Source organism: Diplodia seriata (genome assembly GCF_021436955.1).
Source record: "Diplodia seriata strain FDS-637 chromosome Unknown scaffold_10, whole genome shotgun sequence".
Classification (NCBI taxonomy): Eukaryota; Fungi; Ascomycota; class Dothideomycetes; order Botryosphaeriales; family Botryosphaeriaceae; genus Diplodia; species Diplodia seriata.
In genome coordinates, this window is record NW_027117317.1 from 787,234 (window position 1) to 803,083 (window position 15,850).

At 56.8% G+C, this 15,850-nt stretch overlaps 6 protein-coding genes across 6 annotated transcripts; 2 read left to right on the forward strand and 4 right to left on the reverse strand.

Moving 5' to 3' along the window:
- Positions 1–1,312: 1,312 nt before the first annotated feature.
- SLS55_009437 (uncharacterized protein) lies at positions 1,313–2,365 on the reverse strand (the record flags this gene model as incomplete). The annotated part of the gene is made up of 1 exon (XM_066780838.1): positions 1,313–2,365. One exon carries the CDS (start codon positions 2,363–2,365, stop codon positions 1,313–1,315), a length of 1,053 nt encoding a protein of 350 aa, XP_066628784.1.
- An 820-nt stretch (positions 2,366–3,185) lies between these two features.
- On the forward strand, positions 3,186–4,388 carry SLS55_009438 (uncharacterized protein; the record flags this gene model as incomplete). The annotated part of the gene is made up of 3 exons (XM_066780839.1): positions 3,186–3,228; positions 3,317–4,185; positions 4,299–4,388. The coding sequence occupies 3 exons, from the start codon at positions 3,186–3,188 to the stop codon at positions 4,386–4,388; spliced, it is 1,002 nt and encodes a 333-aa protein (XP_066628785.1).
- An 82-nt stretch (positions 4,389–4,470) lies between these two features.
- SLS55_009439 (uncharacterized protein) lies at positions 4,471–5,442 on the reverse strand (the record flags this gene model as incomplete). Its single annotated transcript, XM_066780840.1, has 1 exon — positions 4,471–5,442. The coding sequence occupies one exon, from the start codon at positions 5,440–5,442 to the stop codon at positions 4,471–4,473; it is 972 nt and encodes a 323-aa protein (XP_066628786.1).
- Positions 5,443–5,779: 337 nt separating this feature from the next.
- SLS55_009440 (uncharacterized protein) lies at positions 5,780–7,851 on the forward strand (the record flags this gene model as incomplete). Its single annotated transcript, XM_066780841.1, has 5 exons — positions 5,780–5,816; positions 5,883–6,106; positions 6,483–6,555; positions 6,601–6,623; positions 6,760–7,851. 5 exons carry the CDS (start codon positions 5,780–5,782, stop codon positions 7,849–7,851), a joined length of 1,449 nt encoding a protein of 482 aa, XP_066628787.1.
- A 712-nt stretch (positions 7,852–8,563) lies between these two features.
- On the reverse strand, positions 8,564–10,812 carry SLS55_009441 (uncharacterized protein; the record flags this gene model as incomplete). The annotated part of the gene is made up of 2 exons (XM_066780842.1): positions 8,564–10,725; positions 10,806–10,812. 2 exons carry the CDS (start codon positions 10,810–10,812, stop codon positions 8,564–8,566), a joined length of 2,169 nt encoding a protein of 722 aa, XP_066628788.1.
- Positions 10,813–14,086: 3,274 nt separating this feature from the next.
- Positions 14,087–15,712, reverse strand: FPR3 (peptidylprolyl isomerase fpr3; the record flags this gene model as incomplete). Its single annotated transcript, XM_066780843.1, has 3 exons — positions 14,087–15,031; positions 15,087–15,554; positions 15,626–15,712. The coding sequence occupies 3 exons, from the start codon at positions 15,710–15,712 to the stop codon at positions 14,087–14,089; spliced, it is 1,500 nt and encodes a 499-aa protein (XP_066628789.1).
- Positions 15,713–15,850: the final 138 nt, after the last annotated feature.

The window sequence follows — 15,850 nt, forward strand, 5'->3', positions numbered from 1 at the left end:
CGTTCCTTGTGTTTTGCTGGCTGGGTTGACTGCTTATCAGGATTGTTGTTCTCTCTTGGGCATTTCCTTTTTTTGTGTTTGGGTTGCGTGTCGGACTTGAAACTGTTGGTTCCTTAGCAGGTGGATGTTCTTTGTTTGTTGGTTGTCTTTTTTGCTGTCGTCGTGTCCTCGTTCTACTGTTGGCTTCCGAGCCGTTGCGGAGATGGATAGTCTCTCCTGATGTGTGTGAGCCTCATGTGAGTTGCTGAAAAAAGGAGATTTTTGAGTCGAACATTGTTGGTCCACGGAAAGAATGGCTCGCTATCTCTATCACTATCATTACACTTCCACTCAGTTCTTCGTGGCGCCGTCTAGTTGTTGTTTTGCCGATCCACCTCTCATTTGCATCTTTATGGTGTAAAAGAGAGCCCGTGTGAAAGTGTGTATCATTCTTGTGGTGTCTTGTTCCTACGCCTCACGATACTTAGTATAACTACATTTCAGCCTGTCTAACAGGTGCCTACAAATTTGACCCCCTTCAAACCCGAAGCATATACCTAGTTAAGCCGAGCTTCACCGGATTATTACTTATTCCACATGAAGCAGTGCCTTAAGGTGCCTTAACACTGGGACTTCTCTCGTCACCTACCAACCTTCACCTCCCCACCGATCTTCATCTTCCTATCGGCCTGTGCCCATCAACTTCGCCCGTCCACCAACGTGGTTTACGATAGCTTCCTACGGGATGCTTACTCGTCATTTACGTGAGGTAGTAGTACCAACTGTAGAAGTAATAGCAGCTTAGTTAGTTAAGAATGAATAGACAATTTCGCTAATTATAAGACACTTATTGATGTACATAGGGATAGGGTGGTCTTCTCCCGAAGAAAAGAGGGAGGAAGGCGGATATTGGAAACGATGGGTCAATTTGTAACATCGTCGGTCGCGGCGGTGCTGTTCGCATTCGATACAATGCTGAGACACCGTGATTGGCATATGCGTGCTGTTGTTGCTGCTGCTCCATGAATGATGTCGTAGCCACTGTGGCTCAAATGTTCACGAAAATTTTCATTCAACAACAAAAGCTCCCGTTAATGTGATGCGTGTGTGCCAATTATCTCTGTAAAGATATCTCCCATAGTCTAGAGCTACGCCACCGTCTCATCGTGTCTCTATCCCCACCGTCTCTCTATCAAAAAAACTCCTTTGACGCCGCGTAAGACCCTCTAAGCAAGTCGACCCACTGAAACTCCATGGTAGTCGTGAGTAGCCCGTACGATCAAGAAGAAGTAAAAGGAGAAGCAAAAGAACATCTCATGTGAACTCACACGCTTCACTTCTTCGCGACGGCCGGGTAAGTGAAGCTACGGCCTTCCATCAAGCCCCAGAGTTCCTCAACGACCTTCTTCTGGCCATGGCGCTCCGGCGCGGCCCTGATGGCGAGGTAGCAGCGGCCCTCGAGCTCCGGGTCCCAGCAACCAGGATTGGCGCTGGCGACGAGGCCGCCAGCCTCCTGCAGAATGATCCAGCCGGCGCAAATGTCCCAGATCCAGACGCAACCCTCCCAGAAGACATCAATCCAGCCAGCCGCAACGTAGCAGAAATCCAAGGCGGCGGATCCGGAGCTGCGGATGCTATGGACCATGGCGCCTCCATCATCCCTGGAGGAAAGAAGCTTCTTGTGAACGGAAATGCGGAGGTCCCAGTTGGGACCGCTGCGCTGGTTGCCCCACTCGACGGCGACGAGGCAATCATTGAGCGAGTTGAGCGGCGCCGGGTTGCGCTTGCCGGGGAGTGGGATGCGACGGCCATCATGGCGGGTCAGGTAGGCGCCTTTGCCCTTGATGGCAGTGAAAAGGTCGCCGCGGAAGGGATTGTACACGACGCCGACGACGGGCTTGCGGCCGACGGTCAGCGCGAGGGAGATTGAGACGTTCGGGAAACCGTGGATGAAGTTCAGGGTGCCGTCGATAGGGTCGGCGACGATGGTAGGCGCATCCGTCAACTTGGTGCCCTCTTTGAAGGTCTCTTCGCCGAGGAAGTCGAAACTGGGATAGTGGGTGCGGATTGCGTGGCAGACCATCTCTTCAACGGCTTTGTCGGTTTCAGTGACACGATCGCTGGAGTTGTTCTTCGTGTCCGAGTCGTCGACGGTGGGGTCGGCTGCCAGGATCATCTCTCCACAGCGGCGTGCAATGGTAACCAGGGTGTTGTGGATGTCCTCGAGCGCAATTCCGCCGCACAACGAAGCCAGAAGATGCTCGTCAACGTCAGTCGGGTCCAGAACGGATCCGTCGGTGCTGGTAGAGGGGGTCCCTTGGTTGGTATGCGGGTGAGGCGAAGTGATGGCACTGGAAGCTCCAGACTGGTCCGTGCTGTACGGCATTTTGGTAGGGATTGGCTTGCGAGGCTGAGTTGGTAGAAAACGTGCAATGGAAGCAGTGGAGGAGAATGGTTGGGTTTGGCTTGACAAGCAGAATATATAAGGGTTTGATGGAGGTGATTGTTTCTTGACAGTGGACTGACAATGGTTGAGAGGCAATGTGTTATGGCGGCGCAGGTGGGATCTGCGCGTGGGTGGACGCGCTGGAGGGGGGAATGGTAGGGCGGCGAAGTGAGAGCCGGCTACAAGGACGGGAGAGCCACAGGCGGATATGGGGAGGCGGAGCGACAGGGCCGCGCTTGGGCACGTGCAAAGAGTAGTGGGCACCGCGGGTGACAAAAGAATCGAGCCCAGCTTCATGGTTGTTAACAGGGAGCCGAATCCAATTTGCGGCCGTAGATTTGCGCGTTGAATCCCACGATAACTCCCAGCCGCTCGTGTAGGAAGAGTATATGGATCGCTGTGGGCTTTGGGGGCTCAAATCTTCTGCCACACGCAGTGGGGAGCGGATGGTGGTGCTTCTCGCCGAGATAATGAATTCTTCATCGTGGGTCGCGTCGCGGTGCTCTCCCGATTGGGCGGGCGGGCGGCCCTTCCCCACCGTTTCTTCGGCTCGGAAAGCATGGCGCGGGTCGCAAGGTGGCATGGTGAAATGGATGCCGGCGAAGGCAAAGAAGGCGCCCGCTGGTGCCAAGCTGCCGCTGCCTCTTTTGTGCTTGCGCGGGGCGGCAGCGGTCCGGCGCAGCGCTGCTTTCATCAAACATGCGCATGCAGCCCCCCAGCCGCAACCTCCACAACCACCACAAGATGCAGTGTGCCGTCCATGGCCACGCCTGCGCCGACAATCCGCAAGACCAATGTCCACCGTAAGTTGCTCCGCCTCGGCTGCAGCCGCCCTACCGGTCCGCGCGACATGAAGCTACTGACTGCCGTCCAGTGACGCCCAGAGCAAAGCCGAGGCCGCCGTCCTCCGTCGGGACCAGCGTCGTCGCATCCGCCGCCAGCTCACGGCCATCAGCCCCTCGAACGCTCACCCCCAGAAACAGTCTCCGCTATGGTCCAAGCTTCCGCCCGAACTGCGCAACCAAATCTTCACTCTCGCCGTTTCTCAGCATGTTGATGTCACTCGCCCGTATCCGGCGAATAGCTGGCACTATCGCCCTGGCTACACCTACGCCTTTCGCATGTACACCGATCTCCTGGCCACCTGTCGCCTGGCCTACTGGGAGGCTTCGGCCATCCCCTTGTCCACTGCCACCCTGCCTGTGTGGGAAGATCGCGGTCCTCCTGATGCTCCCAAGTGGCGTTTTGCAGATTTCACCGCCAGGAACACCGCTTTGCTGAATCACGTTCACTTCTTCGTGCGCCGCCCCAACGGTCATTGGTACACGCCGCTGCAACAGTTCCGCCCCAAGCGCATCACCATCACCATCCGCCACACTTCCTGGTATGGCTGGCCGAACGACAAGCCGCTTATGATCCTGGACACCTGGCGTAACGGCCTCTTCCCGGCCAACACTAAGTTTCCGTCGTGTCTGAACGAGCTGACTATCGAATTCGAGACGTTGAAGCGCAAGAAAGACCAGCTGAACGACATCGTCAACAAGCAGGCTTCGAACTGGCGCTTTCCGCTTGAGGATGGTACCCTTCTTTCTCCGCTCGCCACCCCACCAAAGTACTCCGAGTGGACGGGCGCCGCAGACTTCGGTGGTGTGAAGTGGCGCTTGGCTCACGGGAACCAGGACACTATCGACTACGTCGTCGCTACCCTGACCTGGAAGCCAGATCGATCCAGTTGCGGAAGCTCTGGCCACGGGGTGAAGGTGGTGGGGTCCGCCTGATTGATCGTTGCTCATGCGCCTATGGGTGACTCTGGCTGTTTATGTGTAGATGGGTAGCTGAACCCCAGCACGATGCAACGACTCTTAACCTATAGGTCACAGACTCAACGGCCCACGAGATGGCATGGTACTGCCCAGATGCTCTGCTCAACACCGTCTCGTTTGTGCAACACCCCACGCTGTAGCGAGGTCGTATGTCCACATAGCTTACGTCCAAGACTTCGGGCCCCGGTGGTCTCGTCTTTTCCTTTTCCTTACTAGTCCTTTCTATTTTCTAGCAGCCTCAATGACGCCTCTGGTCAAGCGGTCTCTCCGTGACGTATCCACAACTCCATAAGCCTCATCTGCTTGTTTGAATACATCACCCTCCCACCCCTCGCCTACGTTTTCTGTCCCCGAATCATCCCAGCAGCGCTGAACAGTGCCTCCGATATTCTTGAAGAAAGCTTCCAAGCCCCCCGGACCGCCGCCAGCATGGTAGCTCTGGAAGGGGCCGGCGACAGCCCATCGCGGGCCCATGCTAGCCTGCACCACGCGGTCTAGCTCGTCGACATCAACAACGCCCTCGTGGACAAGATGTACCGCTTCGCGCAGCAAAGCAAAGGCCAAGCGATTGGCGACGAAGCCGGGAACTTCCTTGCGCAGCACCACGGGCTCGCGTCCCCTCGCCTGCCAGAAGGCGACAGTCCGCCGCAGAGTCTCGGCGCTCGTCCGCACTCCCGGAACGACTTCCAGCAGCGGCATGACGTGCGGAGGATTGTACGGGTGGACGACTACCAGCCGCGCGGCTTGCTCGTCAACGAGACGGCCGGCTTCGGCCTGGGCGGTCGCGGTAATGCCGGATGTACTGCTCCAGAAGAGGACTTCGGGCTTCCTCGCATGTTTGGCCACGTCGGCCCAGATGGCGGCCTTGAAAGGCAGATTCTCCGGGCCTTGCTCCTGCACGATGTCGGCATCGCGCACGGCGTCCGGGAGCGAGGTCGTCAGCCGGATTGAGAACAGGTCATAGTCTCGTTCCCCTTCGCGCTGGTGGGAGGCAGGCAGGTACTTGGGGAGCGTGGACGTGACGTATTCGGCCAAGTCAGCTCGCGTGTCGTAGATGGTGAGCTGCGATGGGGAGTTGAGGAACGGCAGGTGCAGCGCAGCGAAGGAGAGCCCGATGGTGCCGGCACCGACAAGGGTGATGCGGACATCGGCGTCGATGTAAGGCGGGGACGGGAGAGCTTCTTCAATGGGCATTTCTGTCTGAAATTTTTGACGGCTGTGTCCAGGAAGTGAGCCATAGCCAAGGCGGGGTTGACGGAGTGGGCGGCGGGGTAGCTTTCCCCGCAATTCCGGGCAGCACACGCCCACGCCTTCCGGCGCCGCCGATGCCCGAGAATGCCATCGATTACGGCTCAGTCGAAGCCTTTTCTTTTGCCGACGGTCAGTAGGTGCAGGGGCGGCCCATGTTTGAGTTTCCGCCTCGGCAATGCCTCCACCTCCACCTTTTTGCCCCTTCGACTTCACTCCCTCCTCCCCTTCACTGCCTCTTACTGGTTTTTCCTGCTTGCAATTGCACAGCCAAGTTTCCAAGATGCCCATTTTCAAGTCCCACCAACCAGCCATTGAAAGTGAGTGGGGAGCAGACTAGTCCACCATTTAGAACATACCAGCCAAGGAAATACTAAACAACGCAGTACCGACCCACCTCACAACATGGGACTGGCTGTTCGACTCCGCCTACTCCCCACTCTCGCGCGGCCTCCCGTCCGACCAGCTCGCCGGCTACACCGACGCCACAACCTCCGAAACCGTCGACTGGGCCGCCGTCAAGACGTTGACGACCAACCTCTCGACCGCGCTCGTCCGCAAGCTCAGCCTGCGTCAGGGCGAGACCGTGTCCTTGTTCAGCCAGAACTCGGTGTGGTACCCCATCGCCATGCACGGCGCGCTGCGGGCGGGGGCGCGCGTTTCGGGCGCCAGTCCGGCGTATGGCGTGGATGAGATGGCGTACGCGCTGCGCACGGCGAAGACGAGGGTGTTGATCTGCGGGCGGGCGAGCTTGGAGGTCGCGGTGGAGGCAGCGCGGAAGGCGGGATTGGAGGGAGAGGGGACGGTGGTGGTGTTGGAGGGGGAGGCAGAGGGGTTTGAGACGGTCAGTAAGGGGCTGTTCCCATCAAGTCTTCTTGTAGTGCTTCTGTTCTTCTCCCTCTGCTTCTCTTGTCAGTGCTCTTTTCCCTTTCTTTCTTCTCTATGTACGAGAAGAAGTCGTTGCTGATGAAACGTCTTGTGTCCAGGTGAAAGAGTTGATTGAGTGGGGGAAGAAGCAAGGCGAGAGCAATCAGGTGCCCGCGTTCAAGATTCCAGCGGGTAAGAATAACGGGGATGTTTGTGGCTTTCTGAGCTTCAGTTCAGGGACGACGGGGTTGCCGAAGGCTGTGAGTATTATTTTTCACTCCACTTCGGCATGGCAGGAGCAGAGAAGGGCGAAGGGCAAGGGAACAAAAATGATCGAAGCAAGGCTGATAAAGGCCTACCATTCGACTTACTGCCTTTTCTTACACACGCGCGTAGGTCATGATCTCTCATCAAAACGTCATCGCGCAATGCCTCCAGGTCCAGCAGATCACGACTGCCGACCACGACAAGGTGCTCGCAGTGCTGCCCGCCTTCCACATCACCGGCCTCGTGCACGTGCTGCACCTACCCGTGCTCATCAACGCCGCCGTCATCATTCTACCTTCCTTCACCATGCGCTCGATGCTAGCCACCATTCAAAAGTACCGTATCCGCGAGCTACTGCTCGTACCACCCATCCTCATCCGTCTCATACGCGACCCAGTCGTGGCCGAGTACGATCTCTCGTGCGTGCGCCGCTTCTCGTCGGGCGCGGCACCGCTGTCCGCCGAGATCCTGCAGCTGCTGCGCGAGCGCTTCCCCGGAACAGGCTTCAAGCAGGGCTACGGCATGACGGAGAGCTGCAGCTGCATCACGGCACATCCGCCGGACCGCTACGACTTCCGCCACGCGCACACGGTGGGCGCCATCGTCGCGAGCACCGAGGTCCGCATCGTCAGGCCCGACGGCACCGACGTCGCCGGCGTCGGCGAGCCCGGCGAGATCCTCGCCCGTGGTCCGCAGGTCGTCATGGGCTACCTCGACAATCCCGCCGCGACGCGCGAGACGTTCGACGCGGATGGATGGCTGCATACGGGCGATCAGGGCAGCATCGATGCTGATGGGCTCATCACCATCACCGACCGCATCAAAGAGATGATCAAGGTCAAGGGCGTCGCCGTTGCTCCCGCCGAACTCGAGGATCTGCTGCTCGGCCATGCCAAGGTCGAGGACGTCGCCGTGCTCGGCGTGGCCGACGAGTACGCGGGCGAGGTGCCCAAGGCGTACGTCGTGCTCAAGCCCGGTGTCGTCGGAGGCGGCGGAAAGGGCGGAGACGAGACGGCGGCGGCAGCAGTGGCCGTGGGTAGGGAGCTGCTGGCGTACGTTCGCGAGAACAAGGTGCGCGACAAGAGGGTGAGGGAGGTGGAATTCGTGGAAGAGATCCCGAAGAGTGCGAGCGGAAAGATTCTGAGGAGGGTGCTGCGGGACAGGGCGGAAAAGGGCGTCGTCGTCCGGGACGATGCCGTGGCCGACAGGGCGAAGCTGTAGGACGAAGCGAAGCAAAGCCTGTCTTGTGCTTATTACTTTCTCCTTATGGATTCAATCGAGAATTGCTCATTCTAGAATATGAGCGAGCGGGACCTCTAGCGGTAAGGGTATCAAGTGTTGGGGACGAAGAGGGGCAGCTAAATCTGCCGGCCTGCATTCCTCGACGGTGGTGAGACACCGTCACTCTATTAGGTCGACTGAGTTGATGTCCTTCTGATGCGGCTGCCGCTGCACACAGTGGCGCTGGTCGTGCTTGACTCATGATGCAATGGATGTCAACGTCAAAAGGCCAAACTGTGGTACACTCCATCGAAACCTTCTCGGCACCACCAACTGGCCGCACACACCCTCCGTGGATTGTCTTCAATAAATAGAGTTCGTAGCAGAGGTGGAGAGGTGGGTGCGAGTGTCGAAGCCAGAGGCCTGGGGGGGGGGGGGGGGGGGGGGGGGGGGGGGGGGGGGGCTTGGTCTCCGCCAGTGCTGCCACCTAACCTAACCAAGTCAGGGATAGCACCGGCGGCTATTAGAAGGAATTATAGAAATGAATCATGGTCATGATTTGCGAGCTACAGTATGAGTGTCAGGAAGGTGCAGAAGTCGATTTTCTAGGGGTTGCGGACGAGTAAATCAATACACTACCCACCATTTCTCAGGGAATCGCACGCAGCAACGGGGGCATCCGAAGCAGTTCAAATAAGCTTTCCTGGACGACTCAGCATGCCCATTCCGGTGGCGCGAAAAAGCCCGCCTCGTCACCCATCGTGCACCTCCGCCTGCTCATGACCTCCACCGGCCTCCGATACGTGTAACCCAGGAATGCACCGTTTTTTCTTACCTCCATGACCGGCCGCTTGAACCTCGGATCGCGAAGCAGCTTGTCCCTGGCCCTGCGCTTCTCTTTATTTTCTTTAGCTCTGTTCTTTTTTTTCTCTTTTGATATTTCATTCTCCTCTTCCCAATGTCTGCCGTTGTTCTTATCCTCTTCGTTTCTTGTCTCGGCAAGAGCAGGGTCCTTCAAGGGATCAATCTCACCGTCTTCATGGCTGACATTGCCATCGTGAGGCTGGCCATCGTGAGGCTGGCCCTCGTCGTCAACGCTAAGCGTCGAATCAGCGTCCGGATCAGTTGCATCATCCCCGGAGCTCAGGATTTGCGTCTCGTCATCGAAGTACTTCGTCAGATCTTGACCAGCGCGGATGTGTGGGACAAACGGTGGGCGCATTGCGTGAAGGCGGTCCCATTGTATTCCATGGAAGAATACGTGCTCCTTAATTTCGCGAGCATCGTCTGCAAAGACAAAATACCTCTGGTTGCTCGGCTGCGTCAGGGGACTAACGTTGGCAGAGACATGTCTTTGAGCGGCACTGAAAGGAGAAGTAGTGGGAACAGTCGACGAATGTTGGAGGACGGAAGCCGCGGGTGAGCGCATGCTAAAGCTGCGATGGTGACTATGTTGATGGTAGTGTGGCAAGCAGTCGTGACGAATGTCATTCTCCCTGTAGCGTGGAGACGACAGACGAATTTCCTTGTCGGTAAGTAGACACTTCATTAGGTTAACGGCGGCATAGGTCACGGGGGCGAGAGGAACGCGTGCAGCCGGGGCACCACCCCAGCGTTGGTCTTGCGGAAAACTGAGAAAGTGATTGTGGTGGGCGATTTTCTGCTTCGTATCTTTGCGATCTTGACAGTAGAACGGTGTCTGTCCATATAGACATTCGTATAGAATGATGCCTATGCTCCACCAGTCGCAACGGCCGTCGTACTCTTCACCTCTGATGACTTCCGGTGCCATGTACTGGCTGGTGCCAACAACGCTCTTTGCGAGTCTACGTTTCTGGTGGCGGTTCATCCACAACACCGGGTTGTATTCCTTGCCCGGAGGTTCCTTCATAGGCTGGTTATTGAGGTGGAACATGGATGGCATCCGTTGAGAACGGCCGAATATATTGCTGAATCCGGGATGCTTGGATCCAGGGGAGCTGCCTTCGGCAGCATCTTGGTCATCGCCACGGACGTCGATGCCGAACTTCTTGAGAAGAGTGTAACGCTTTTCGTTGAAGTAGGTCTGGTTATGGGACCAATGCCCATCAAAGGCTAAGCCGAAATCCGAAATTTTGAGGTGCCCGGACGCAGTGATGAGAAAGTTGTCAGGTTTGATATCGCGATGGATCCATTTCATCTTATGGGCTTCTTCGACACACAAAATCATTTCGGCAATGTACCAACGTGCAGTCGATTCATCCAGGATATCCTGTCTCATGAGAAGGCCAAGAAAGTCGCCGCCAACCATATACTCCATGACGAGGTACAGGTTGGCGCTATCCTGGAAGCTTGCAATGAGAGGAACGACCCAGCGAGAATTTTCAGAGGCGACAAGGAAATCCCGTTCTGCCCGCAGATGGCCTTCCTGGCAGTTGCGCAGCATTTTAGACTTCTGAATAACTTTCATGGCGTAGACTCGCCTAGCAATCTTTGAAGGATCGTAGCGGCCGGGCTCATCGTCCTTGCCATCAAGGCGCTCAATATCAGACTCGGTCTGTTCGGTCGATGGGTATTTCGGATGCGATGGTTGCCTCTCTTTCACAAGGCGCACCACGCCGAAACTACCTTTGCCCAACACACGGACGAGCTCGTAGCCGGCGACGGAGATGCCTCTGGTCTTGCGTCTGGCCAACGATTTGGACATCAGAGCCCGAGTCTGCCGCAAATGACGACTCTCTTGTAGGCGCCACAGCCTCATCCTCTCCGCTTTCTCTTCTCTCGACATTGGGTGCAAAGCAAGTTGCGATTCGACAAGCCGACAGCGTTCCTGCCGTGAGGTAGGCTCAGAAGACAACAAAGTGTTGTAGTGCGTCTCGAAAAACACCTTGGCCGCTGCGGCGGACTCAACGGTGGAGATGGAAGGCTCGATGGGATGATGCTCGCGACAGTCAAAAGGAAAACGGAAGTTGGACGGGCCATGGAGCTCGGTATGAGTCGTTTCGTCGCTGCCTCTGGCTTCTTCAGCTTGTTTGGCGTGGGCCGGCGAGCTGGGGGTGGGCGAATTGGAGCGGATGCTCTTGGACAAGCCGAAGCGCGAACCATTGCTGCTCGAATATGCGTCTAACGAGGTAGGCGCCGTCGAAGCTGACTCAGGAGGGGAAAAGCTGATGGACCTGCGGGGGGAAGAAGTGGTGGGGGTGGACGACACTTGAGAGAGCGGGCTGAAAGGGGTCTCTTGGTGGTCTTGGGGGCCCGGCGGGGTGGCTGAGGTCGATATTGATCTGCTGCTGTCTCTCTCGGGATCGACGTCCTTTGGTCGGCCGAAGAAGATGCTTGGGCGACGGACAGGGCGACGATGGATGACGGTACGCTTCTTGTACGGATAGTTGAAGTGAAAAGTCATGTTCGAGTAGAGATACGAGGCAGCCAGACAGCTGCACCCGATAGCGATGCGTTACAGTCGCCCATGGTAGCAGGATTCGACTGAAAGCAGCCGGTCATGGCTCGGGCGACTTCCTTCCTCGACATGTTCCTGCTCAAACATTCGGACCTGCCTTCACGACGAGCCCAAACTCGGAAGGCACAGATCCCCAAATCCCGTGACTGCCGGCCTCCAAACCGAGCAGATCTGTCCCGAAAGTACCTAAATACCCAGGTTACCTCCAGAGGTCGTTGTTTACCCAGCGCTCATCGGGGCGTCATCGGAGCTCAACTGCGCGCCTGAGACCTAAGGCATCAGCACAGAGCGTCGCTGCCTAAGCCTCAAGCAGCAGTAAAGACGGCTCTCTCGCCCCGCACTCCTCATCCACGTCGCCTCGGGCCGCATGCGGGTCTAGAGTTGCTCTTCAGAGGAAATGCCGACAAAGATTACGGAGGGAGGCAGCTCGTGTTGTCGAGCGCGCGTGCTTTTAGAGTCGGTCGAGGAGCGGAGAGCACTTGAGCAATGATCAGCAGCGGCCAACGGGCGGGGCGGAGAAAGTGGGCTCGTGATCTGCCCCGACGCCCATGTCCAGATCACGCTGAACCCCAGCCGGTGTGAGCGTTGCCCTTGCGTGCTCGCTCGCACCCACTCTCTTATCTTGCCGTCTGTCCTTCGCACAACCGCGCGAACACCGCCTCTGTTCTCGTTTTGTTTGCCGTCTAACACGCATAAGAAGCCGCGCTTTGTGGCGCCGCAGGATTCCGCCCTACGCTATCTTATCGATTGCTATTGCTAGCTCCCCACCTATCCAGACGTCACTGTTGGTCGATCGACGCACGAGCGAAGCAGAACCTACCTTATCCTGCCAAACTCTCCTGGCCTTGGGAGTATACATCGCCGTGTCGTTGAGACGTTCGCGTCCTATTTGCAAGGGAAACTCTCCAGCGCTTTCCACTGCACTCTCATAAGCGCTGCTAGAACCCTGCGAGTCAGTGACCAACGGCTCCAACAACTTTCGACATCTCGATATCAACGAAGGTCCGACGTTCAGGCGCAGATACACGGAGAACTTACCTGACATCACGATGCTCTCCGCACCCTCTCCATTCCCGCTCTACCTCCTTCCCTCCATCCCCTTCCGCCGGCGGCGGTCCAGTACCGAAACGACCGCCACCGTCACTTCCGACGCCTTCACCACCTCCACCTCTCCTCCCGCCGCCACCGCCGCCCCGTCCAACTACCTGCGCGGTAATCGCTCGCACCTGCGCTGCACACGCTGCCTCACAGACCTCTGCCTGACCTCCCAAATAATCAGCAAAGGCTTCACCGGCCGCCACGGGCGCGCATACCTCGTCGCACCACCACGTCCCTACCCAGACAACACCGCCACATCGGACGGCGGCGGAATCAGCGCCGTTTCACACCGCGAGAACAACCTGCCCAATACGTACGCACACAAGCCCGTGCCGCGCCAGCTCGTCACGGGCGCCCACACCGTGTCCGACATCAGCTGTGCCTTGTGCGGCGCCGTGCTGGGCTGGAAGTATGTCGCCGCCGACGAGGACAGCCAGAAATACAAGGTCGGCAAGTTTATCCTCGAGACCAAGCGTGTGTGTCGCGGAGTGCGCTGGGAGAACGAGGATGGAGACGCAAGTGATGCGTCGCCACCGCAATCGTCTGCGACCGGCACCAAACGGGCGGTCAGTGATGCGAGCAGCGAAGATGAGGACATCGAGTTTGACAGCCAGGACGAGGACGAGTGTGAGGATTTGTTCGCGGGTGTGTGGAGCCCTTCTCTGGCGAAGCGTAGGCGGAGGGGCCGCGCTTGGAGGGAGGGTAGGAACGGTGCCAGTGGTGTAGAAGAGGTCTGAGGACGGCTTTGGACTCGTATCTCGCATCTCCCCATCCGTCGATGCTGGGTGAAGAGAGAACCGAGGCAGAGTGAGAGGTTGCACGTATACGTCCACGCGCTCATTCGCATGATGTTGGAGTAGCAACATTGCTGTACTTTCACAGCTCCCCTTGGCTTCTTTGGCGTTTCTGAATGGCACAATTTGGCGTTTTTTCCTTTGCTTCTTGCTTCGCTTGGTCTTTGCCCTCCAGCTTCTTCTTTTGGCCTGGCACAGTATGGATTGAATCAGCAAGTGAAGGAACAGGCATTACGGATACCCCTCTCATTCAACGTACCCCAACATATCCTACGAGACCGACTTGTATTCGACCCCTGCCCAGGAAGGAACACTAGGCAGCTTCAGCATATCAGTAGTAATGTTAGTTTCTTCATATACATCTCATCTCACCATGATAAGGCTAGTGCCAGCGTTATGAGAGAACCGTGTAGCAAGTACACGTGCGATCCATATCTGTATGCAACCAAGAACTCTTTGCTGTACGTTTAGAAAGAAAACACCCATTCCCTGCCTCGCCATCGAAAACGCCAACTTTTATTCATACAGTGTATAATGTTCGAGGCAGTTAGCGCACTATGATAAGCGTGCTTGGAGCCAAGACCATTGTCTCCCGTCAACCAGATCGAGAACCGTTTTTATCCGTAAACAGTGAAATAAGCGGAAAACTAATCAGCAGGGGAGAGGCGCCTGAGAGATCCGTCCTCCCTGCACTATGCTTGCATCTAGTCTGCCGCAATGCAAGTGGGATATCTCAAACGCTGGACAATGCAAACCAGGGGAAAGTCCGAGAACTAAGGAGATTTTCGTCAAGATGGGAAACGGCCGTTGTGCGAGTGGAGAGTATGCTCAAGTGTACAGTGAGTGGGAATACTCAAAGCTGTGCTGTGCAACACTCGGTCAGTTGGCGGGATGCGGGCGTAATTTAGTTGATCGAGACCATCTTGATGTCAAAGAGAAGGGTCGAGTTGGCCGGAATGCCAGGCATCGCCTGCTTGCCGTAGGCGAGTCCGGCGGGGATGGTGAGGCGGCGCTCGCCACCGACGCTCATGCCAGCGACACCAATGTCCCAGCCCTTGATGACTTCGCCAGTGCCGAGCTTGAAGGTGAAGGGCTTGCCCTTCTTGTTGGCTATAGTTCTGTCAGTACCATTTCCCCTGCTGAGCTTGAAATTGTGGATACACATACAATCAAAGACCTTGCCGTTCTGCGTCTTACCAATGTACCGCATACCGATCCTGTCGCCCTTCTTCGCAGCGGGGCCGGTGCCCTGCTTCTTGTCGTCAATGGTGACGCCATTGACAACCTTAACGCCGAGGGCACTCTTGCTCTCCTTTTTCTCCTCCTTCTTAGGGAGAGGGGAGCCGGTGGGGCCCTGTTCAAGGTTCTTGGCGAACTGAACCTTCTTCTTGTCAGCCGGGCTCTCCTTAGCCTCAGCAGCGATAGCCTTGCCCTCGTTGTTCTTAAGCTTCTTCTGCTGCTTCTTGCTGAGCTTCTCGCTGGTGGCGCTCTCCTTGCTGATCAGATCATCCAGGCTCTCAGCCTCCGCGGCCGAGCGCTTGTTCTTACCCTTCTTGGCCTCAACGAGCTTGGGAGGCTCCTCGTCGTCGGAGCCGAGCTCAGTAATCCTAGGGTTCTCAAGACCATCCAACTCATCCTCCTCGACATCGCTGTCGTACTCCTCGTCGAGCTCATCCTCATCGGGAGAGAGGTCGTATTCCCCATCGTCACTGTCCTCCTCGTCCTCGTCATTGTGAGTGTGGTCAGGGACGACGTAGTTGCCGGTAAGCGAGATGTCGTAGGCACCAGTGACCTGGAAGTATACCTGCTCATTCTCACCAATGGTGATGTCCAGAGGCTGCTGGTAGTTCTAGAGTGGGGCATTAGCGATAGGTCTATAACGCAAGAAAAGTTGTCAAACCTACCTTCTGGGGGTCGAGAGTGCAGATGACAAACTCCTCCATTTCCATCTCGTCATCATCCTCATCCTCAGAGTCGTCCTCACTCTCCTCGTCTTCGGCGGCGCGGCCCTTGCCCTTGTTCTTCTTGGGCTTCTCGTCAACCTCCATATCTTCGGCGGCCTCAAGCTCGTCCATGATCTGCTTCATGGCGGCCTCCTTGCGAGCCTTCTTGGACTTGGTGGGGTCGCTGGGACCACCGTTCTTGTCCTCGTCCTCAGACTCCTCCTCGCTGTCATCCTCCTCCTCAATGCCCAGGCGAGCGCGAATGGCGTCGATGCTGTCATCCTCATCATCGCTCTCATCGCCAGCGATAGGCTCGCGAATAAGCTTGAGGGTGGCACGGGGAGGAACACCCTTCAGTTCCTCGGGGATTTGGGGCTGAGAGTTGGGGTCGATAGCGGCCATAGTAATGCGAAACTTTTTCTCGATTAGCTGCAAAGGTTCAGCGGCATTTTGCGCGAGAGGAACCGAAGGCGGCAGCGACGGAGAGGCTAATGACTTACAGTGGCGGGGATTTCGGGAACAGCCTGGATAGGCATGCCTCCACAAGGGACCTCAAGGCCATAGACGGCAACAGGAAGAAGCGGCATTGTGGTAGTTTTGGTATGTATTACTTGAAAACCTTGCTTGATAAGTGTGCGACGGAGTGCACGGCTGCTTGCAAAGTGTAGAGGGCGGGAGGGAAGAGGAAGAAGGGGAGCGAAAAAGAGAGGCAGACGCAGTAGAGA